The 24,678-nt window shown below is 41.1% G+C and overlaps 1 protein-coding gene across 1 annotated transcript in view; it reads left to right on the forward strand.

Moving 5' to 3' along the window:
- Nucleotides 1-24,678, forward strand: part of FARP1 (FERM, ARH/RhoGEF and pleckstrin domain protein 1) — a 276,098-nt gene that overhangs the window by 174,502 nt on the left and 76,918 nt on the right. Inside the window, exons 6-12 of the mRNA XM_077807045.1 lie at nt 8,889-9,003; nt 10,872-11,019; nt 14,621-14,716; nt 15,892-16,055; nt 18,950-19,018; nt 19,869-19,953; nt 21,369-21,609. Of these exons, the coding sequence (XP_077663171.1) occupies nt 8,889-9,003; nt 10,872-11,019; nt 14,621-14,716; nt 15,892-16,055; nt 18,950-19,018; nt 19,869-19,953; nt 21,369-21,609 (918 nt within the window). The remainder of the gene's footprint in view (nt 1-8,888; nt 9,004-10,871; nt 11,020-14,620; nt 14,717-15,891; nt 16,056-18,949; nt 19,019-19,868; nt 19,954-21,368; nt 21,610-24,678) is intronic.

A 24,678-nucleotide genomic window follows, 5' to 3' on the forward strand; every position in this document is an offset into this window, starting at 1 on the left:
TTCCTTTCTTCTTGATGGGTACGCCCCAAGCCCTGAGTTTTAAACCCTGTCATACCTGTAGAAAGTCTTTTCCCTTCACCAGTGGTCATTCAAGCAGTCTCTGCTGTCTGGGGAGACACATCCCTTCAAGGTTTCAAGCTCTGCATAGGATTTGGGAGTAGATCCAGGAAGCTGAGCGAAGACAGACTTAAGCTGCTCCTCATAGAGACCCTCCCACAACTTGACTCCCCATGATGATGCCCTGCTAGAGCCAGTGAAAACAGTATGACAGTCACCAGCCGTTGTCCCATGCACTTTCAAAAGAGCAAACAAGAAATATTAGGTACCCTCCAAGGGTGCAGAATAACTATTCACCCATCTTGTCTCAAATTCCTTAATGGTTGATGCTGTAAATAAAGAAAACAAACAGCACCATTCCAGACCCAAACTACACAATGAAGAGCATAAATGGCTGGACCTTTTGGGGCCTAAAAGTTACTCTCTGTCTGCTTAGGATTCAGGGAAGCAAATTACCACACCCTGAGTACTAAATACAACTACACAAACTACAGTAAATTCACTCATTTTATTGAATATCTCCCACAAGAACAAAGAGGCCAGTTCCATGTACTCCTCACTGAAGGACAACTAGTGGCCATGGCCTCATTACAGGAATCTTTAGACGGAGCGACACAGCATCCTATTCTATGGCAACAGTCATAATAATGTGCCGTGTGTCCTGGTTTTAGTCCTCTGGTATCCCAAGGGAGATCCAGAACACATTGGAGAATTTTCCTTTTGAGGGCCCCAAACTCTTCAGCAGCAACCTGGATGAATCCTTCCACTCCTTAAGTCTCCAGAATGACTCTGCAATCCTTCGAAATCTACACTCCTGCAACCAAAAAAGGTTACAGCAGATCACAAACCGCCCAAAGGTCCATCCCCCACCTCCCCCCAGTCCAGTTTCAAACATATAACAAGGCTGGAAAACCGTCTAAGAAAAGGCCAAAGTTTCAAATGAAAAGACCATCAACCTCCATCTCTCAGGTCACCCGGCCACCAGTCTCCACCAAGTGACCATTTGGATATATTGACGAGAACCACGATCACTCTGCCATCTGGATCTTGCACTGTACCACTCCTCTATTTCCCACTTCCCACCTTATGGGGGATTATCGTTTGCATTTCAAACATTCAATGGAACAAATCACATTGGACATCAGAAAAAAGAACAGGAGTACTTATGGCAAACTAACAGACTCCAACGAGAGACTGCTGAATTGGAATTAATTTGCAAACTGGATACAATTAACTTAGGTTTCAGAGTAACAGCCGTGTTAGTCTGTATTCGCAAAAAGAAAAGGAGTACTTGTGGCACCTTAGAGACTAACCAATTTATTTGAGCATGAGCTTTCGTGAGCTACAGCTCACTTCATCAGATTAACGTAGGCTTGAATAAAGACTGGGAGTGCATGTGTCATTACACAAAGTAAAACTATTTCCCCATGTTTATTCCCCCCTCTCCCCACTGTTCCTCACACGTTCTTGTCAACTGCTGGAAATGGCCCACCTTGATTATCACTACAAAAGGTTTTTTCCCTCCTGCTCTCCTGCTGGTCATAGCTCACCTTACCTGATCACTCTTGTTACAGTGTGTATGGTAACACCCATTGTTTCATGTTCTCTGTGTATATAAATCTCCCCACTGTATTTTCCACTGCATGCATCTGATGAAGTGAGCTGTAGCTCACGAAAGTTTATGCTCAAATAAATTTGTTAGTCTCTAAGGTGCCACAAGTCCTCCTTTTCTTTTTGCGGATACAGACTAACACGGCTGCTACTCTGAAATTGGACATCAGAGTACACCATTCACTTCAGCTCTATCCCTCCCCACCACCCACCCTCCCTGTCCCTCTATAGGGCCCATTTCACCAATGTCTCCGAAGACAGGAAGTGAAATCCTTTCTAGAACTGGGGGCGGTTGAATCAATTCCCTCTCCATACATTCTACTCCAGATACATCCTCATTCCCAAGAAGAAAGGGAAATGGAGACTGATATTGAACACATTTATTCAGACTCAGACACTGAAGATGGTAACCTTAGCAGCAATTATACCGTCTCTAAATCCAGAGGATGTGTTAGAGGCCCTCATCCTCCAGGATGAGTACTTTGTAATGCATCCATCTCACAAACACTTTCTGGACCAGGAACATTATCAATATCAGGTACTTACATTCGACCTCTTGATTACCCCGAGAGTCTTCACAAAGGTTCTTCCAGTGGTGGTTGCCCAGCTAAGAGAATTGAGAGTGGTGGTCTTTTCCTACCTATACAACTTGTCTCCTCAAAGGCCAATCCTACGACGAGGTACAGTCAGCAGTCAGAAAGGTTCTAGTCCTGTTCAACACACTGGAACTAAGATTCAACACTCAAAAGTCCACTTTGATACCCACCCAGTGTATCAAGTTTATAGGAGTCACCCTGGACTCCTGAACACTCAGGGCCTACTTACCATTAGATTGATTCATCACTTGGCTTCAGTTACGTCCTCAAACATCAGCAAAAACGTACCTGCACTTGTTGGGTCACATGGCAGGCTGCACATTCATGACACCTCATGCCAGATTATGTTCCTGATGCCTTCAGGACTGTCTGTATGCGCAAAAAGCACAGCCTAAACAAACGAGTATCCATTCCCCAAAAAGTCCTCAAGCCTTTTGATTGGCAGAAGGATCCCTGCTAGACTTGTGTGGGAGGTTCTTTTCATTCATCCATCCTCCACAGAAACCATAACAGCAGACTCCTCTCTGATAGGATGGAGTGCCCACCTTGAAAACCTTACAGTACAGGGCAAGTGGACCCCTCAGGAATCTGCCTTTCATATCATTCTTCTTGAGCTTAAAGCAGTTTGGTACGCATGCAACCCATTTTCTACCCATAATCAAAGATTATCCAGTCAGGGTCATGATGGATGACAGAACAACAATGTATTACATCAACTGCCAATGAGGAGCAAGATCCCTATCCTTGTGCACAGAAGTAGTAAAACTTGGAAACTGGTGCATACCCAACCAGATCAACATCTCAGCCGCATATGTACCTTGTCTACAGAACACCATAGCCAACAAGAAATTTTTGCCAAGAGCACAAGTGGGAACTGAGCAATCTGACCCTATAGGAGATATTCTTCACTGGGAGATTCCCAGAGTTAGACTTCTTTGGAACATCATTCAACAAGATGTTTCACAAGATCTACTCAAAGGGAGGACATGGCTGCAATTGCCTAGGAGATGCTTTCCTTAGTTCATGACCACGATCCCCACTGTATGCATATTCCGCCCATCCCCTCACACTGTTGCTTCCCAAAGTCCTAAAAATGATAAAACGCAGGCAAAGTGAAAATCATCCTGATAGTGACATCCTGGTCTGAACAGGTATGGTTCCCAGATCTGATTCACCTGTCACTTTTTCAGTAACGGAGATATCCAGACTTGCTGACTAAAGAATCAGGGAAAACTATTTGCCCCAAGCTTTCCACACTACCTTTCAAGGCCTGGCTCCTGGATGATTGTTGGGCATAGAAATGGATTGCTCATTTGAAGTGCAGAATATGTTGTTGAACGGTAGGAAACCATCCACAAGGAAGATCTTCATAAATGGAAACCACTCCAGTTCAGGTGCATCCAGCATGGTTTGTCTCCCTCTGACTCCCACTAAACACACATTTTAGACTACCTGTTAAGTTTAAAGACCTTGGTTTGTCACTGAGTCCATCCAGGTCACCTGTTGCAACCTCCAACTTACCTGTTGTGTGTTCTCTGTTTTTGCATATCCTACAACCTCTAGATTCATTGAAGGACTGGCCAACATTTTTCCACAAATTAGCCTACTCTGGTTTGGGACCTTAATCTTATCTCAGTGCACTGATAAGACCATCCTTCAAGCCCTTAGCAGAGTGCTCTCTCCTGCACTAATCCTTGAAATCCTCTTTTCACAGAGCTATTATGTCAGCTAGAAGAGTAGGGAAATTCTTAGCCCTTACAGCAGATCGACCTTACACCATTTTTTTATTGGGACGAAGTGGGACATCCTCGTTTTCTCCCCAATATCTCCTCAGACTTCCACATTAATCAGGACATACAATTACCCATCTTCTAAACTGCACAACTATAGATAAGATGCTAGTCCACACACTTTGGATGTCAGGAGGTCACTAGCTTTCCATCTAGTAAGAACTAGACCCTTCAGAGCCTCTTCTAGACTTTTTGTCTCCTTTGCAGACAGAATGAAGGGACCCCCTATTTCTGCCCAAAGACTACCGAAATGGGTCTTAGGATGTATTTTATCCTACTGTGAACTCTCTTATATGCATCCTTCCACCAGGGTGACTGCCCATTCCATCATAACCCTAGTCCGCCTCTATTGCTTTGCTCAAGAATGTCCTCATCAAAGACATTTGTAAATTTGCCACCTGATCATCTGTTCACACCTTTTCCCAGCACTACATCATAGGGTATGCTTCCAGATCTGATGCAGCCTTTTGGATGTATGTTGTCCAATCTGTACTAGATAGAACTCATCAGCACCCACCCTCTCAGTTTGGGCACTGCTCAGGAGTTAGGTGAAGTGGAGCTCCCATAAGGACAATTACTCAAAGAAAGAGAGGTTGGTTACTTGTAAAGTAACTTGAGTTCATCGACATACTTTCTTCCTATGGGTGCGCTATTACCCATTCTCCTTCCCCTCTACTTCAAAGATCTGTCATTAGGCTGGATTTTGCAGTGGAGCGGGAACTCTTTTTAAAGCCCTCACCGGAAATAGAAAAGAATTGATTGTAGAGTTAGGATTTAAACAAGGAAAGATAAGTTGTGCAGCCTATAACCAGAAGACTAAGTAGGATAGAATGATCCATAGGATTAAAGCCATGCTAAGAGCAAGTTGAATGAGATGAGAGATCTGTCATCACAGGCAAGGAGTAAGAGATTTACTCTTTTAGCCTGTTCATCATTAAAAAGAGATTTGCTAAGGGACAGAAAAACCTAAATTGATTGAGCCTTAGTGAACTGTTCCTCTTTCCCACCAGACTAAGACTGTGGTGTATGCAACAGAGTTTTTTAATTGCTAGAAGAAGCCGTTTCTTTTTCTTCACTGAAAAAGTCTTAAATAACATTTGATTAGGACTTCTCTGCAGATGAGGGTCTGGGTGTTGATTAAACTAGATGGGATTTTCCATATTGTTTTATATATATAAAATTATAATTTTAATTGTGCTTGTGGGATTTTTTTTATTATTATATGTGACGAATACCTGAAAGGTGTCTGTATTTCCTTTTAAAAACAAATTTTCTGCTTGTTTTTTTTTTTTTAAACTGAGAAATATCAGAAATGTGAACTCTGGTTACATTGATTTTGGTGGATGTCTTATATTGGAGACAAGGTGGTCAGAGAATGTATATTGTTCATTTCTCCACCTACATTGGAGGGTTTGTGGTGCTGAATCTGTACCAAAGATTTCTTCTTTTTTTTTCAAAATGTTAAGTAGTCATTGCAGTGAAATCGTCATGAACAAAAATAAGACAAAGTTTTAAACAGTTTTTAAACTAAAAATCCCTTTTCTCAGTTGTACCAGTTTCACTCCTTTGCCTCTGATAATGTTATTTAACTAGATCTTTAATAATTATAGAGTCTCCTAGTCTAGACAGAACCTACATTTCTGACAAGTTGAACATTTTAAAAATGTCTTATATGCTAAAAATGTGTAGGTTCCTGTATAATATTAGGAAGTTGTGCTCTGAAAGAGGCTCAGTCACTGAGGGAATGAGATTCCAGAACCCTTTGTATTATCTTAAACTGGTAGAGTTTGATGTGAATGGGATTTATTTCTCTTTCCCTAGTCCTGGATCTGTCTATTGTGTTTAGAATTAACACATCAGAGTCTGATTTATGAACCCCTAAACTGTGTTTAATATTATACTTGCATGTTATTTCTAATGGACTAGAGTTTAATATTGTCTGTTCCCATCTACAAGTGACCAAAATCCTGTATAATTATCTCACCTCCCCAGTGTAATAGTAGAGTTTCCAAATTTGTTGTGCTAGCAAGCCCTCCTAGGACCACATGTGACTATAGTTCTCACTGAAGATATCTTGTATCTCCTAAAATGTTTTCTGTGAGAATTGGCCCTGATAGTTCCTATAATGGGATCTCATCTGCTTTACTCAATATTGTATTTAAATGGTCTCTGACATTTATTTATTGGCTAAAAAATTATTCAATGTATTTTTCTGAATAAATATGAAATCAGCAGCTGCTGACAGCAATGATATAAGAGCGGAAAGAGCAGGGAGGCAAGAGGTGAAGAATGGCGTTGTATCATCATGCTGTGTGCATCCGCCTCTGCATAACGGGTCTTTGCATGATGGGTTTCTGTTTCCAGGAGTCCCTGCCAAAGATGTGCCTATCACAGAGGATCTTCACTGATGTTACAGCCTGCTCTTAATACAAAATCCTATTTTGAGAGCAGCAAATGGGTTATATTAAAATTAACATATATCTTACAAAACAGATTATTTCATATGAAAGATGCTACATAAAATATCTCAGAACACAATAGGAAGTGTGTTAGAACAGAGAATGCTGCATATGCTTTAGTACTTGGATTCATGCAGAAAGGAAAAATGGGAGCTAAAAGGATGGAGCAGATAAAAAGAGAAGAGCTGAAACGTAAAAGCAATTAGAGATACTAGAAGTACTACTTCAGGCTAGTTACAGCAAGGAGAGAAAGGAACCATGTGCTAATGTGGTAAGAGAAGAGTGAGGTGTAGTTAAAAATCAACCTTTTGCTAAAACGATCAGGAAGGTACTAAAAGAGGGAATGGCTCAGAGGGAAAGTGAGCTCCAGAAAGTGCAGCCCTATCCATAGAGAAACACTAGAAAGGAGTCTTAGATGGAAATAGGAGACTGGGGAGGGAAGGGGGAGAAGTAGGTGGATATGAGGTCAGAGTGAACCGGTCCTGGTGAGTTTTGGAAGCCCTAGAGGGTGATTTGAAATGGATTTGGGGGTGGTAGATGCAGTGCAAGTGGCAGAAGTCATATGGCTGCAAGGAGAGAATAGTCTGGCTGCAATACGTTTGGCCTCTTGAAGTTTAAAGAATGTAGGGCTTTAGGAAAGCCCTACAAAAGGGAATTTTAAGTACTTGCATGGGTGATGAGTAAAATGTGAATGATATTTTCAGAAGAGCCTGGGTCAACTAATGTCAAATTTTCATGATGTTATGGAGATAGTGATAGGCAGTCTTCTTTCTTCCTTAAACATCTTTCCTTTCCTTTTAAATTCAAAGTCAAGGATGACTTTCAAGATTTATGACCTTGGGGACAAAATAGAAACCTGAGCTGTGAGCTACACTTCAAATGTTGATCGGCATAGCTACATAACTTCTGCTGAGCACTGTAGTTACGCTGACATTAAGTGCTGGTATAGACGCAAATAGGTCAACAGAAGATACTTCCATCACCCTAGCTATCGCTCCTCAGGGAGGCGGATTACTGGATGACAGTGACGGGAGAATTCCTTCCCTTGCAATAGGAACTGGAAGTGCCTGAGTTACGGTGCTCCGGCAACACAGCTGGTGCACTGTAGCTGCACAGCTGTGGCACCCATAGTTCCGACGTGGCCTCCGTGAAAGGGAACAGTGGACTTTCTGTGCAGGAGGATTCTCCTTTTTAAAGTATTCAGCAGTGGGAAGAGGTAGAGTATCGAGGAGCTGATGGCACGGCTGGCATGATCTTCTAACGTATCATCTGTTAATTCTTTTCAGAGGTGGAAGTCATAGAATTTATGTCTGCATATGATCCCTGGATTTTAATTTAGTCTCTTTACAAGGAACCGAGTTAGGTATAAAAGATTAATAAAGCTACACAGCTTGGATATTGGGGTGTATTGATCTTTCACAGAGGGGTGGACAAAGATCAGTAAGAGCCTTCATTCATTGTACTGTTCCTAGGACCCTGGGATAATAATGGGAAGAGGGGATATCATTTTACAAAGAAACTGATAGCAGAAACATGTAAATAAGGTATGATAGAGTAGCAGGCAACATGCTATTAAATATTCTGATTCCCATATGTAGCTTGGAAAAATAAAATAAGCAACTTCCCACTAATGTGGCGGAGCTGAAAAGTAGGTTACATAGCGAACTGTTGTATGCTTGTACTTACAGAACTGCAGCAGTTGGGGGCAACTTCAGTCTGAGAAATGATTTATTATTAAACTCTGTTCACAGAAACAAAATATAACAATAAGCCAGAGAAAAAGGAAAAATACTGGATGTTCTGAAGTACTGCAAAATACGAAACAGACAAATGCTTCATAAATCTCTGGGTTGCAACATATGTATGTATTTAAAAACAAAGAAACCACCCCAAAAATGTGTCTGTCTTCGAATTTGGCATAATTGCATAAAACTTTGGAGGTGGAGTTCAGGGAAAGAAATGAATATTTGTTGTTGTGTTGAGTGCCACAATGAGCTTGACAGAAGCTGATCTGCTCCAGTGAAATGTTTATCAGCAAATTGAAGCCCCTCCACCAACCCTTACCACACACCCAAATCAATACATCTTTGAAATTATTTCATTTGTTTTTTTAAAATCTATGTATAGGGTTGTGGGGAATGGGAGAACCCTTACTCTTGGGCTACTTCTCATTGTTTCAGTTACCTATAAAGATGATAAGGAATATGTGGAACATACAATAATGAAAATGAGTTATGAAACCATGTTGCAGATTTGGACAAACATACTTTTATTACTCTGTCTTTTGGGTTGTCTGAATAATAATACTTTTATTACTCTGTCTTTTGGCTTGTCTGAATTAAAAACAGGGTTTTGATTTTTCTGTCTCTCTCTAGCTGAGATTGGGGATTTTGATGAAACCATAGACCGTGAACACTTAGTGAAGAACAAGTATATACCTCAACAAGAAACATTAGAAGACAAAATCATGGAATTTCACCGCAATCATATGTAAGTCCCAGCTTTTGTTCTTATTAACTTTCCTTTTTTTCCTTCAATGTAATTCTAACTGTGAACGTATATTGAGCTTTAGCTATAAAAGATTTTCAGGCCTATGAGTTAGTTACTTTTTGCCCTTTCGTGTCAATGTACAAGATGTTTAAAGAGCATCGGTTGATTTTGATTTTCTTTCTAGCATTCAATTATTTTGTCAGCCTGATTCACACAAAAGAATTCATTGTCAGTTTTGTGCATGCAAATACAATTGTAAATGATGACCCTGATCTGCAGATACTTGTGTCAGTAGTCTCATTGAGGTCAAGGTCATTGAATATATCTTTCACTGCCATAGATGGGTGTCAAAGGGCTCAAAAAATAAATTTCAGGGGAAGCCTGTGAGCCGGGGGGAATCTGAGCGGTCCTCTGAATAGAAATGGGAGATTAGGTATCATATAACCTGAAGAAGCAATGCGTCTTAGAAGGGAGTTAAGAGATTGAGGATCAGTTAGGAGCAGAATGGCTGGAATTTCTGCTTCTAAGAACCATTCAGAACTCAAGCCATTGCATTTTGAATTAAGTGAGGTTTGGGGTTTATTGTTCGTGGGTTTTGTAACAACAATTATGTTAATCAGGACTGTATGATTTAATATGAAGAATTTAACATTTATGGTGCCCAAAATATATGTTCACTGCCCTCAATGTCTTTCATCTTATTCTTTTGCACATTTTCTTTCTCCTACCCAATTATATAGTAGGCAATATTCATATAATCTTTTACTTTCATGAGCCCAGTAAGCCATATAATTTACTGTTCTGTTGGAATAATGTATATAAAATTCTGTTCGAGTTAGTGGTTGAAGATACACGCAATCAACCAGCAAAAATTCTTTGTGTACATGACTGTTTTTGTGTCCTCCCACACTATTATAATTTGGGAGCTAGAATTCTTCATTGAAAGAGCATCTATATTTGTGCTTTTAAGGTGGTATGCCCATGGTAGGGGACTTCTTACTTCATCAGCGGGGAACATCTGATTAAAATGAAAACATGTTAACTGTAATATGTTCTTTTATTTTAGAAAATATAGCAATGCCATAATTGCTAAAACGCTGATGCCCAGAGCTCTGCTTCCCTGCTTAATTATATTTTAAGTGAAAACTGGTCACATATCTCTCTGCTTCTAAGGGAGGCTCTTTCAAGTTCTAGTTCTAGCTCTACAGTGCAGACTTCTGTCAGCATACCTTTGTCAGTTAAGGGTATGAATAGCCGACCCACATTGCTTTGCCAGCAGTAGCCCCTAGTGTAGAGGCAGCTATACAGACTAAGCTGTGCTTTTACTAGTATAGCTTGTTTCATTCAGGAGGGGTGGTTTCACTATAACAGTACAAAGCACACAGCTAGGAATGCTTTGCTGTCGCAGTATACCGGTATAGATACATGGGTAAGGAGCTCCTAGTGGAGACATGGGCTCTGTTTGAGATAGACATTACATTTGTAAGTGACTGTGATTTTTGGGTATCTCAGTTTCTGAGTGTCTAACTAGAGACACCATAAATAGGCCTGATTTTCAGAAGATGGACGCTCAACACTTTTGAAAAGATCAGGCTTCTTTGAGGTATCGCAAGTTAGGCCCCAAAAATTTGAGGCATCCAGAATCACTATTTGCTTTTAAAAATCTTGGTCTTTGAGAACAGAGCTATTGTTCTAGCTGCTAGAGATTGGGTGACTTGGAATGGCCGTATGGATATTATCTAATTAACAGGAACCAGTTTCCATGATGAAATGTCTTTTTGCTCCTTAAAGAAGTAATTTGATTCCAGTTTAATAGATGTGGAGAATTCAAGTCTTTTGGCTTTTCGTTTTTCATTTTTTTTCTAAAGTGGACAGACACCAGCAGAATCAGATTTCCAGCTACTAGAGATTGCCCGTCGGTTGGAAATGTATGGAATCCGGTTGCATCCAGCAAAGGACAGGGAAGGGACGAAGATCAACCTGGCAGTTGCCAACACAGGCATTCTAGTTTTTCAGGTTAGAGCTGCTCTGATCATGGCTTTAATCTTTAAAACAGACTGTTCTTTTAGCAAAAGCAATTATTATAACAGTGGTGCAGCCTGTGTGTGAAATGTGTCTAGTTTGGTTTACAGACACCCTCAGGGAAGATTAAGGCTAGCAGGCACCCAGAACCACCAAAATTTCAGGATGCTCCCAGAGTCACTTGCAATGTTGGCCTTAGACCTTTGTAACTGCATAAGGTCCCACACTTCTAGGGTCCCCTTACTACCTGCACACACCTATCCTAGCAGCTAGATCTCCACCCCCTGTTTCCAGCCCATAGCCCTGTCTGTTTCCAGCACCAGCTATTGAAGAGACTGACTTCCCTAACTACTCTCCTCCGATCCATGGTCAGAAAGTTACATGTTGACTACAGCTCCTCATTACCCTGATGCACATTGAGGTGGGTCACCTGAGGCCACAGGGCATGATCAATTAGGTCAAGATTTGGTTATGGGCATTTTGAGTAAAAGTCATGGGCAAGTCACGGGCAATAAACAAAAATACATGGCCCGTGACCTGTCCATGACTTTTACTATGAATGCCCCTGACTAAATCTTAGCTGCTCTGGGGGGCCTTAGGGGACCACTGCTTTGGGAGGCCCCAGAGGCCAACAGTTGGCCCCTGCTCCGGCGGTGGGTGCTGCCAAGCAGCGGCTGGTGCGGCTGGCCCCGGGGCCACCCCAGTAGCAGCCACTGTGGCCAGGACCAGCTGCTGTGGTGGCCCTGGGGTCAGCCACACCTGCAGCTCCAGCTGCAGACGTCCCGGAGGTCCCAGAAAGTCACGGAATCCATGACTTCTGTGACAGACTCGCAGCCTTAATCATAAACAGGGAAAGAGGGTCTCAGGCAGGCATGAATTAGCAGGTTTTGGGAGTAGTGAGTATGTGGAGGTGGGGGAGTGGGAGTTAGGAGGTGTGGGGAGGGGGTCAGGAAGAGGTGGGAGAGAACTAGATGGAGCCTTTCCATAGAGTTCCTTGTGTGGGCTTTGCAAAATCTAGGTTAATCCCTAGTTGCTTCTCCCAGTCAGGGCCTTGCAGCAATCTCTTCATTCTACCTTTGCCCAGTCCAGCAAGCCTCTTCCTCCTGTCTCCTTCCCCCCAGCTTCATAGGCCTATCTGACAACCTGACATTCTGGCCCAAAACATCTGACCCTATCTCTGCATCAAAATTGAGGGTTAAAAAATTGAGTAAAATATGTTTTAAAACTTGGGTTACTGCAATTATTAAAATAACTATTCCTTTTAAAAGCAAAACAAAAACCTCAATTTTTGAAAGAAACTCAAAAGTTTCAAGCCTTTTTTTCAAAATAAAAAAATCGATCTTCTCGACCTTTTAAAAAAAAAAAATCTCTGAGCCAGCAGTTCCAATGGGGAGACTTTAAGAATAATAAAAAACAAATCCCACCACAAAACTGCACACGTGTCCAAATAGAAAATGTCAGTAAACTCACAACTTGATCACTTGATCAACAATTGAAGGAATGCCTAAGAACAGTTGCTCTCAGCCTTTCCAGACTACTGTACCCCTTTCAGGAGTCTCATTTGTCTTGCGTACCCCAAGTTCCACCTCACTTAAAAACTACTTCCTTACAAAATCACACATAAAAATACAGAAGTGTCACAACACACTATTACTGGAAAATTGCGTATTTTCTCATTTTTACCATATAATTATAAATCAATTGAAATATAAATATTGTACTTACATATCAGTGTATAGTATATAGAGCAGTATAAACAATACATTGTCTGTATGAAATTTTAGTTTGTACTGACTTCACTAGTACTTTTTACATAGCCTGTTGTAAAACTAGGCAAATATCTAGATGAGTTGATGTACCCCTGGAAGACCTCTGTGTACCCCCAGGAGTACGCATACTCCTGGTTGAGAACCACTGCCTAAGAACATTGAAAGCTGCTAAAAAAGAACATAGACTAAGTGGTTACACATGTGAGCAGCCACATCCACTATATACAAATTTTCCTTAGCCTTGTTTTAAAGCGGTAGGAAGCATTACAAATTAAGGCCCTAATCCTTCAACTAGATGTCTGTGGGAGGATCCCTGCACCTCAGCAAAACATCACTCACTTCACGGGGTCTCTGCATGTGTAGGGGTCCATCTAAGTAGATCCAGTTAAAAGTTCTGGGGGCATGGGCCTGATCCTGGAAAGACATTGAATACAACTGCCATTGACTGTAGCACTTTTTAGTGATCTTGTGTATGACCTCAGTGGGACTCCCCATGATAGGAAGCACTACTCTCAATATTGAGCATTTGCAGGATCAATCCCTAAGGCTCTGAATCGTGCAAAAAAATGTTTCTGTGCACACTCTTACCCATTTCAGTCAACCCAGACCCACTGTAATCCATTAGATTCCTTGGCACAAGAGTTCATGCAGTTAGTTCACTTTGCAGGACTGGCCCTAAATTTCTCCTTTATTGATGTAGGTGAGCAAAATAAACTATAACGATTTTAAAATAAAAAAAGGAAAATAAAGGTTCATTCACAAATCACATAAATGCTGACTGCAAATGTTTATTTTTACTAGAATTTTTTTTAGAACCCATCTGCTGTGCTGTTGAATTTCCTAGCGGAGATGATTGACATTAATATAACTTTGTTAGACAGCAGGCTGATCTAACAAACAGCATCAGGCTTGTATATTTGTCCGATGTGGCAGATACAAAGCAATGTGGTTCTGTACATTTAGGAATCCAGTAGAAACTGCTTTTATAACCATAAGAAACTCCTAAGCAGGTTTATAAGGATATTAGTAATTAAGTTTTTATGACTAAATTGAAATAGTTAATACTTTAAATCTTCCTCTAATTTTAGCATAGGTTAATTAGAAAATAATGTTCTGCTCAAATGGTGCAATCTGATTGTGAACATACACAAAGCCTTGCATAGCATGACTCATAGCTCCTGACATATTGCTCCTGAGCACTGTTAAAAGGCATTTTTTTGGCTCATCAGATAAACACTGTCAAGTAATTTATATATTTTCCTTTTACTTCTATGAGTATATGTTAAAGATTAATACTGCTACTGCTTACTTCTGCATTTTTGTTCCAGAAAGAGGAGATATTTAAAGGGATGCTGATTTTACTGATCTGATAAAAATAGAGTTTGGAAGTTTCTGTAGTGTGTGAGGAATGGAATAGTTTTTAAAATTCTCTGATAACTTATACAGTAAAACATTTAATAAGATCGTACTGTAACATCATCTGGGCAGACTGGGTCGACCTGGGGACACTGATCCTCGCTGGGGTATGTAGGTACTACTGCAATATAAGGCACCCAATCCTGTAATCATTTATGCATGTTCTTAACTCTAAGTACTTGGGTTCAGTGGAATTACTCATGTTCTTAAATTGGGAATGTGTGTAAGGGTTTATGGATTTGGAGCCTAAACAATTAGTAATAGCACCATTACAAGCAAATACATTTTAAACAGTGATTATGCAAAAGTACTTTTGATATCTGTCAAATTTACCTTACAGATGCATGCTTGGAATACTTAAACTCTTCATTTAATCTGTAACATGACTTCACTTGGTTTGTCATCTTTAGGGTCACACCAAGATTAATGCCTTCAACTGGGCTAAGGTTCGAAAGCTGAGCTTCAAGAGGAAGCGTTTTCTTATCAAGCTACGGCCTGATGTGAATGTAAGTCCTTGATATTCTTCAAAGAAATTTGAGGAGAGGTTCTCTGGTAAATTCCTAGAGGGAGACAAAATAGATGTTTGAGTGGCCTGGCTTGTAATCAACGGTATTTTTTTTTAATTGGTCATTTACACTTATCTCTGGGGCTAGTGCCTTGATTACGTTTTCTTTCGTGTCCATCTTAAAATTGACATCCACGTTGGGCAGATTCAGCGGAGAAGCTAAGAACTGAACGTCCATGAAAGATATCAAGTATTTCCATGGCTGTGGCTCCACGTACTAAAATGTTTGTCTCGATGCCATGCTGAGTAGGTGAGGCTTCCTGTTAAAGCTGGTGAACTCTGTGTAGTGCACGCTCTTAATAATTAACCTCAGATCGATGAGATAGTGATGTTTAACTATGGGAATACGCACCTTTGCTGTGGTGTGCAGTTGTGATCTTCAGTTTCCTAAGATGGAGTGCTTTTGCCATGGTACTGGGAATGGTCAGCAGATCTCCATTCCCACGCTGTATTTCTGATTGATGGGACTCTTAGTTCCGAGATATATCCTGTCACGTATATTGTAATAGTGCACAAAACAAATGTTCTGAGGCTGGTATCAAATCGAATGAAAAGATGTAAAGCAGGAGTAGGGAAGCAGAAATGATTAAATGCTTCTCAGGAAAGGGAAAGGACCCGTTAAGCTAGTTGAAGGGCTTCCCGCAAGACATGCCTTTTAAAATGACAGTTCAGAAAAGTTACTGTAGTTTATATTTGTATGTCTTGTTCAAGCACTGTGCTTCAAAGAAATATGGATGCTGCTGCCATTCAGTAAAATCCATTTGTTCTTTCCTGGCTGGATGTCACAGGATGGTAAAGTGTCAGCGGGTGGAAATATAAACTAGAATGAGGAGAAAGCACAAGTTATTCTGATTTAGTATACTGCATTCTTAAAATAATTTGAGGAGCCTTGTAATAGGTCTGTTACATGAGACAACAGGAAAAACTGTGGGGAATTGCTCTTTGTTAGTCCTGCTAAGAGTATATAGGAGGTTGTTGCAATGAATGGGAGGGCTCCTTGGGCCAGGAGACCAGTGAGTCAGGAGAGAGAATTTGTAGCATAGCATCAGTGTATATGTCCAGTGTCTTGCTCTCTCATTTGCTCACTCGTGTAAATAATGCTATTACATCTTTTAGAATTCATTCCAGGACACCTTGGAATTCCTGATGGCCAGTCGGGATTTTTGCAAATCTTTCTGGAAGATCTGTGTAGAACACCATGCCTTTTTCAGACTTTTTGAGGAGCCCAAACCAAAGCCTAAACCTGTTCTTTTTACTAGAGGTTCATCATTTAGGTTCAGGTAAGACCTATTTTCCCCTTTCTGTCTCCTGCTATTGTTCCTCTCCGCTATTAAAATCACATTGTCCTTACTTTAATCCTAGATCTTTAATGTTTTTTCTTTGGCGTTGCAAACTGTTGCTTTATGATTGCTAACCCACCTGTTCAACCAGAGTAACAACCAGAGTAATGCATGGGAAGCTGTGGAATAAAAGTCTAAATTCCCCTTACAGTAGGTGATGGAAAGTTGCTCCTAAAGGGCTAAGTTCCTTGTAAGCTGCGTGGCTATGCAGCAGCCTATTTAGCACCACGCAGTGCTCAGGGAACCCGCCCTGTCGCGGCCAGGGGAGGGGCACACTGTAAGTGCCAACTTCCCCTCTAGGTGGGGGGTGCATGACCCCCCCGCCCCAGGCCTCCGAGTCCCTGCCCCGCCTCTTCTCTCCCCCGCTCCACCCTCTTCCCGCCTCTTCCCTACTCGTCCCCCTCCCTGCACCCCAACCCTCTGCCTCAGCCCTGAGCCCTCTCCCACACTCCGAACGCCTCGGCCCCAACCCCACCACATGAATTTTGCTATGTGCACCAATATGGAGGTGACGTGTCACGCACCACCTCCATATTGGTGCACATAACAAAATTCATTCTGCACATTTGTGGGAAAAATTAGATGCAGGGGTTTTCAAACTGGGATCGGGATCCCTCAGGGGGTCGTGAGGTTATTATGTGGGGGGTCGCGAGCTGTCAGCCTCCACCCCAAACCCTGCTTTGCCTTCAGCATTTGTAGTGGTGTTAAATATATAAAAAAGTGTTTTTAATTTATTAGGGAGGTCGCACTCAAAGGCTTGCTATGTGAAAGGGGTCACCAGTACAAAAGTTTGAGAACCACTGAATTAGAGGGAACGCTGCTAAAGGGTATGGTGAAAAGAAGTCAATAGTGTCCATTGCACTTGTTCCACCCCAACCCCCACAATCCATCTGTGCACCAGACAGGCCCGCTAGTGCTACCTCCTGTGATTTGTCAACAGTGCCCTTCATGCTCCCAGGGAGAGAGTTCTGCTCTGCAGATCACAAGAGGAGTGGATTTTCCTTGCTTGGCCCTCCTGCAGTCTGAGAATTGCACCCCCGTGCTGTTTAAATGCAGTGTTTCTTCTGCATGCTTGACCCTTCATGCCTGTAAGGGGGCTAACAGAGACCGAAATTCACCCTCAGACCTGGTCTAAACGTAAAACTTTGCTGGTGTAGTAATTTTTTTAAAATAATTTTTATACCAGCAAAAGCCCTCGCATAAATGTAGCTATACCGGCATAAAAGTCCTTTTACCAGTATAGCTTATTTCATTCAGGGAACTGATATAAGCTATACTGGCAAAACCTCTTTTTTTGCAGGTATTAGTTGCATCTACTCTAGGAGGGTTTGCTAGTATAGCTATATATCTGTATGGCTGTACTGGCAAACCTTTTTTAGTGCACACGAGGCCTCGGTGTACAAAAATGCTGATGTGTCACTGCTGCTTATGTACACTGCTGGCTAGACTCTTCGCAGCATCTCCCGTGTAAAGCTGTTTGAATCCTATTGGGCCTGATTTTCCACTAACTGCATCTTGTTAGGTCATTTACACCTGTGCAAAGTGAGTTCAAAATACTACCAAATCAGAGACACCAGTGGACTCATAGAGGTAGGTAGTCATGTTGATATGTCTCTCCTGTCTCTGCCAACTTTCCTTTCTGGGTCTGAAAATTAAAGTAGGTGACATGGAAGGACCTGGAGGTCTTGGTGGGGGAGACAGAAACTGCAGTCTAAATTGTTGGATTTAATTACTGCTATAGTAAATGGAAAAAATTGTAGACATTCTCAACATACTAAATTAAACATGCACATAGTTTGGAGTGGAGCCATGTGCTGATTTCATGTCTCTCACTGTGATCTCTGCTGAGTTCAGTCTAGGAAAAGTGTTGATCTTCATTGTTGCAGTAGGCCTTGCTGTAGTTTGGCCAATTGACAGCTTGAACAAGTATGGAGATTTTTGTTCCTCACTGGACATTCTCCAGGGTGTAGGATATGCATTTCTAACTGAGTGTAAATCCTATTGCTTTCTTTTTCTTCTGGTATTCATGTCCATACACTGTGTCAATATTTGGCATTGGCTCCCTTTTTATGGAATATATAAGAGCAAGGCTTGAAATCCATGTAAGGCTGAATCTGCAGAAAATGTTTGTACCTATAGTTAAATGTCTTTAAGATCAACAGTTGAATCCTGAAATGTATTTCCACTATCCTTCATACAGTACCAATGTTTACTGACACCAGTTAATAGAGGTAAGACTGAAATTTAACTTGCAGAAATGATTCAGATACATTTTTTCATAGGAGGAGAGTTGAAATCTCTCTTTCTTGCCTTTATCTTTGGTGACTTCCCAGTAACATAATTCAGCATAAAGGAGGCACAGTTGAATTTAGGCAGTGGTAAAATGGTCTGTAGTTTATCTAGCTAAAACTATTTTCATGGCAAAAAAATGCAAGTGACATTTTATCCATGGATGTACAATGAGATCCATTGCATTCTTATTGTGAAATGTGAGTTAATGCTTCTAGTAGAAATAATTGTGTCGTGGTTTACTATGAGTTCATGGGATACAGTATCTAAAACTGCACACCGGCATGCCTGGCTGCTTAGGTGCACCTCCAAGGTTGGTAGTGGGTGATGAAATGAGAATATGGACCGCATGAAGCGGTTATCACTGACTATATGGTTAAATCAAACTCCCTGCAGACCAATGTGCATTTATGATACAAAAGATGGTTCATCACTTTATGCCATAGAAATGAAAAGTTACATAGTAAATCTGCTCTGATTATTTGTATTAAACATTAACAAATGTAATACCTTAGACTGGTGGCTTAAGTGTGGTTTTGTTACAGTGGCCGGACTCAGAAGCAGGTTCTTGACTACGTTAAAGAAGGAGGACACAAGAAAGTGCAATTTGAAAGGTGAGAGAAGGATTACTGAGCTGGTCTAATTTTTCTAATGCTATTGAATTTGGGACCATTAGAGCTTACCAGTTAATTATACTGCTGGGCCCTGACTCTGGCCTATGCAAAGTCCCGTTTATGTTGCTTCAGCAAACCGTCACTGGCATAATGGCCCCTAGGGGTCGGTTACCATCAGGCATAAGTTAGAGCCACCCTGAGATTTCTCTAAATTAAACTAGGGGCCACTCCAGCCAGCCCTGTGAAACTTGATCAAATTGCTGCGGTTGTTATGGGCTTGTAACTCAGTTAATAGGCTGGATACTTTTCAGCATTGCATATCCCACTGACAGATAACTTCCCCTCAGACTCAATGAATATCAGGCCCTTTAGTGTGGGATGTGATTAATCTGCATAAATAGAAAAGGATTCAATTTTTTTAATAATAACGTACTCCTGAGGATTAAGGGGATAAGTAGCTTTAATTGGCCCAACTAACCAGTGGTTGTTAATTGAAAGCTGTCAGGGGAAGGCTTCTAACTTGGCAGTGCCAATTCTCTTTGAATTATTCTGAGTCCTGGTGAGTTTAAAGTCACTCCTGAAATGTACAATGAACCTGGCAACAGTTTGTGTTATGACTCATGTTCTGGTGATGGAAGATTTCTGCTTCAGTGGCCTACATTCTCTTTTATGGTGTTTATATAAAACATTCTCCATTTAAATTTTACTAAAAGAAAGAATGTGAATCTGTTTCAAGGCAAACATTTATAAAGCTGCCGTTTGGTGCCTTTGTTTCTTAAGGAAGTGACTGCTGCTGATTATTTATGAACACATGTATATGGCTTTAACTTCTTAATGTGATTTCTCTCAGGAAACACAGCAAGATTCGTTCCATCAGGAGTCTGACTACACAACCTTCAGAACAGCATTCAGAGGTGCCAAAACAAGTCAGTAATGTTGATGAAACCCAGTCTGATTTGCTTTAAGCATTTCCTGTTGAATTACTAATTAGAGGAGTTTAATTTAAAACTACATGGGCATTCTTTTTCTTATATCTAACCTATTTTAAAGATTCAAATACCCTGGTACAGTGATTCCAAATCACTGGTAGGTCTATCCATTCTAATACTTCAGGATTTTGTAACTCGGGATCTGGAATTCCCACTCCTTATCATGGCTGGTCCATTATGTGTCTCTGGTGCCCATTTGCCATTCAGTTCTGAGCACATTAACCTACAATACAGCAAGACTAAAAGGTCTGCAGAGCATGTGTTTGAAGCAGCCTTATCCCCACGGTGGGTTAAAACGCACAGAAAGGATGGGAAGGCGCAAGTAGTAGGGACTACCTGGCACAGTCGAGCTCTCAGCCTGGTGAACTGATGCCATTGCCAAAAATGTGAAGAACCCTTGTCAGGTTCCGAGATTTCTGCTCCTGGTTGCCCCGAGTGAAGGAATGAGTTTTTTCCAGAGGTCAGTGATAGCAGAATTTCATTTGTCCTTGACAAGAAGTTCTGTTGTGTTGACCTGAGAGGAATTTCAGTTAAGAATTCATATGTTATTATCTTTGGTAGATCGCAAGCATTAGTTTTGTTTCTATTAACAGTAAATGGCTGCTGTTCAAAGCAGAAGTGGCAGGTGCAAGCTGCCTGGTTAATATATTTAAAGTGGCCCGCAAACTTCTACCTGCACAACCTTTGGCTTGCCTTAGCAATTTGTATTGGTTGCCTGTAGAATCATACCATCATTGCAAGCTGTTCAAATGAGCTCAGGGAAGGTACAATTTGTAGTCCATTCAAAAGATACCTTAATATTTTTAACACCAAATTAGACAGAGGGAGCAAAGCACTGGATGTGTACTGGCACGCTTGCCTGGAATGAAGACAGTCCTTTGACTAGTGGTAGGGACTGCTCCACCAGCTGAATGTGGGGTTGCCCACAAACCTACTCTGGGAGTTTTGTTCTTGTATGCAGTTGGGCTGCACTGAATTTAACATTTTTGATATTCATCTCCTTTGCCAGTCTAGCTTCTTTAAGTAGCGCAGGTATGCTGGTGTTTGTACAATGCTGGTTATTGCCCACATGTGTTGTATCATCATAAATTGCAATAATCTATAAAACTTTTTGCCCATTTATTTCCTTTTTCTCCAATGCTTAGCTCATGTTCTTTCCTGATCCATCATCTACTCTTCATGCTTGGAGGCTTCCATGTTTTTTAAAGTATGAGTTACCAGCTCTGTTGTCAGGAGAGTCCTACATGGGACCTATAAGTTACAGGGCATGATTCTGGTGCTTTTATTGTGAGCAGGCACTGAGATTTTTCCTTCTTAATGATCTCCCCTCTTTTTTTTCTCTTCTGTCTTTCTCTTTCCAGAGCTGTAGCTTTACATTTGCAGATGATGCAGATTCCCCAGTGGTGCAGAGCTGCCGGCAAGGGAAGGAACTGAAAGCTTCAGCGGAAGATGTTGGACAGCGCAGGAGCCCTTCCCTGAAGAAGAGCCCTAAGGAAGGTGGAAAGGTGGATGGAGCGGCGATGGTGACAATGGAGGAAGAGGAGGAGGTCGTTAAGGACAGGACACAGCAGACTAGATCTCAGTCGCAACAACCAAGCACAGGTCCAGCATCCAGGGCTGCTCGTGGCAGCAGCACCTCAATTCCTTTTATTGACTGCAGTGATGTAGATAGCGAGTATGACCTTCTCAGAGGACAAATAACCTGGTCACATTCCCAAACAAATGACAATTATGAGGGTGATTTGACCAGTGGTGCCTATATTCTCTGTAGAGATGAAAATCGTAATAGACCTAGATATAGGGATTCCTCAGCCTCTATAAAGATTTCCCAACATGACACTGAAGAGTCTATTGATGATAACCCAGCTAATATGTCCTTCTATGTTGGTGGGAGCCCCAGAATGCCAAGGCACAGCTCACTGGTTGACGAACTGTTTAGGGGCCCTGACAGCCGTAGTCCGTTGGCCACTCCACTGCCACCCAGTAGCAAAGGGTCAAGTCCTAACATGAGTTTGAATAGAACTGGCTCTCAGGGCTATGTCTCAGAGAATGGCTATGAGTGCAGGGCTAGGAGTGATGAGGAAGATATTCATGCCTGTAGCTGCCCTGGGTATGGCATATGTTCTCCGGGTTTGCAAAGGCCTCGTTTGCAAAAAATGCAAAATGCCCGTAACAAGTCAGAAACCGACCCATTTATCCTGAGTCAGGTGTCCTCAACGCCAGGTCAGGAATACAGATCAGAGAGACATTGTAAAGGGGGGCTTGTTAAAACGGTTCCTTTAGAAGGCAAAATGATGGCAAATGGGGTGTCAGGTACTGGACAGTCAAAGCAGAGTCCAGTCATGCAGTCTTTCTATGCCAGTGGCATGGTGGATCATATGGCTGCCATCCAAATGATGGAGGGCTCCACCAGCAGTGGAACAGAGTCCAGTGATTCAGACTCAGAAATCGTCAACCCATTTACTCACCCTCTTGTGTTTGGAAATCCCATAGTGCTGAGCTCCTCTCCTATACCTAGGAATAAATACTCCTTTGGCAGCCTTCAGCTAGATGAAGAGGTAGAGGAAGATGTGTCTGTTGGTCTTGGTGATGAAGATAGTGTGCATGTCTTTAGCTGCTAGGAACCTGAGCCTGAGTTCCAGTTTTAGACTGAGACCATTTATATGGTGGTTACTTGTGAGAATGATCTGGTCTTCTGGGGGCTGATGACAAGTATTTTGTACAAATGCACTAAGCGTGCTGTTTAGAAGGAGGGAGGATATGCAAGAGGTGTAGTAATAAGAATAGGTTGCAATGGAAGCCTAACAAAAATGTTGTATCTTCTCGGAAGGGTGGAAGGAGAAGAACCATTATTAATTTGGTTATCTTTGTGGTATGTTATAATTAGATAGAAAGTATACACTTGACTGTTCTTTATATAAAATCACATGTAGGGTAGGTATGGTGGTTTCTGTGACAATTGAGTGCTTATTTTGGAAAAATATAAATGAAATCACAGTAGGCGCATTGTGCTCTTTTATACGAGTCAAATGATTTTTTTTCTCCCATATAAGGAGAGCTGCTCTTCAGTGCCTCGTAGGGTTAGGGGTGACATTTAATTTACAGTCAAATGCAGGAAACTTGATATTCAGGATCAAGTCTTAGTGAAACCTTGAACAAGGTTAACAAATCCTTTTTATAGCAAGAATTACATCGTTTGGCTGATCTTCTAACACATGTGAATTGCTGAGGTAAGGGTATAAATTATCCATGTACAGGAACTGTTGCAGCTTTGGCTTTTTATTTAGTGGGTTATACAGTTTGTCATATCTGAAGACATAAATTCTAGAATTCCTTCTCCTCCTCACCCTGAAAGACAGAGGAAGAGACTAAAGATGTGATTTAAGTGAAGAATCTTGATGAAAGTGGCACTGATTAAGAGTAGCATGGATTGCCTTTTCTGAAAGGCAGCAACCACGTCCTTCACAAGCATGTTACAAAGCATGTTTGCAGTACTGTTGTTTGCATTTTTCCTTCCCTTTATTTTATCAGCATCATGATACACAGCAATATCAAGGTTTTTTTTCCCATGAGTAGGAAACAAACGTTCATCTGAGCAAGATCTAGTTATTTTGTGGTAGCTTAATTATTTGTAATACTGCCAATATATGGTAATGGCTCTTATCAATTTTTTTATTGTGTGTTAGGGACCAAGACATTTTATCTTCATGGAGCCAGCCTCCCCACCCCCAGACTGACTGCCTTCAAATGTGTTGTACTGTACATAGAATAGCGTCATTTGTTGTGTGCACAGAGAGGGGATAAGTCTGTGAAAACTTTTGTTTCACAGATTAAAACATTTTAGATCTTAAGTATCTATCCGAAAACAATAAATCAGTGGCTCTTACATAACTAAGAAAATTTTAAGAAGACGTACTATACAGCAGCTAGCCTGAGATAACTACTCTCATGAGACAGGATATGCTCTTCACCCTACCAATAGCCTTACTTTTATCATTAAATGTTCTTGGTGGAGGGAGGGAAATAAATAAATTTAGTCTGGCAGAAGTTTCAGCTGAACTGTGCGAGTCACAAACATTTATGTCCCCAGTTGAATAGTGATGAGACAAGGGTTTTTTTAATCTAGGCAGTCAATTTCAGAATCTTGTTTTCAATTTTTATAAAACAAGGAAAACAGGGAAAGGTTTTATAATTTTTCTAATGCCTTGATCAAAACATATTTTAACAAGTGTTTAATATGAGTGAAGGATATTTTAATACCAATTTACCGTAGTTTAGAAATATATTTCACCTTTTATTTCAGTAGCCTGTAGCCTTGTGTAAATAAGGAGTTTTATTCTGTCCAGGTTCCTTAGTTTATTGGTTCCTCTTTTTTTAGTAATGGGTGCCCCTCAGCTGTAGACATAAGTGAAGTTGAAGCACTTCTTTAGGAAGTGGTGTCATAATGGCCGGTGGCCTGGAGTGATGGTTCCTGTGGCTGTGTGGTTGAAGATTTGAATCTAGAAACTGCAGACTGATTATGCTGAGGGAAAAGCTTGCTTGTATATCGTCCTTAAAGAAAGTTGTCTCTTTTTTGGACTTAGAATAGCTGTAACTTGACTGCCTTCAACTTTTGTGTATTTAAGATGTTATATAGGTAAATGAAGTCCATTGTGTAGAAAATTGTCGGTG

This window comes from Eretmochelys imbricata, chromosome 1, assembly GCF_965152235.1.
Source record: "Eretmochelys imbricata isolate rEreImb1 chromosome 1, rEreImb1.hap1, whole genome shotgun sequence".
NCBI classification, from domain to species: domain Eukaryota; kingdom Metazoa; phylum Chordata; order Testudines; family Cheloniidae; genus Eretmochelys; species Eretmochelys imbricata.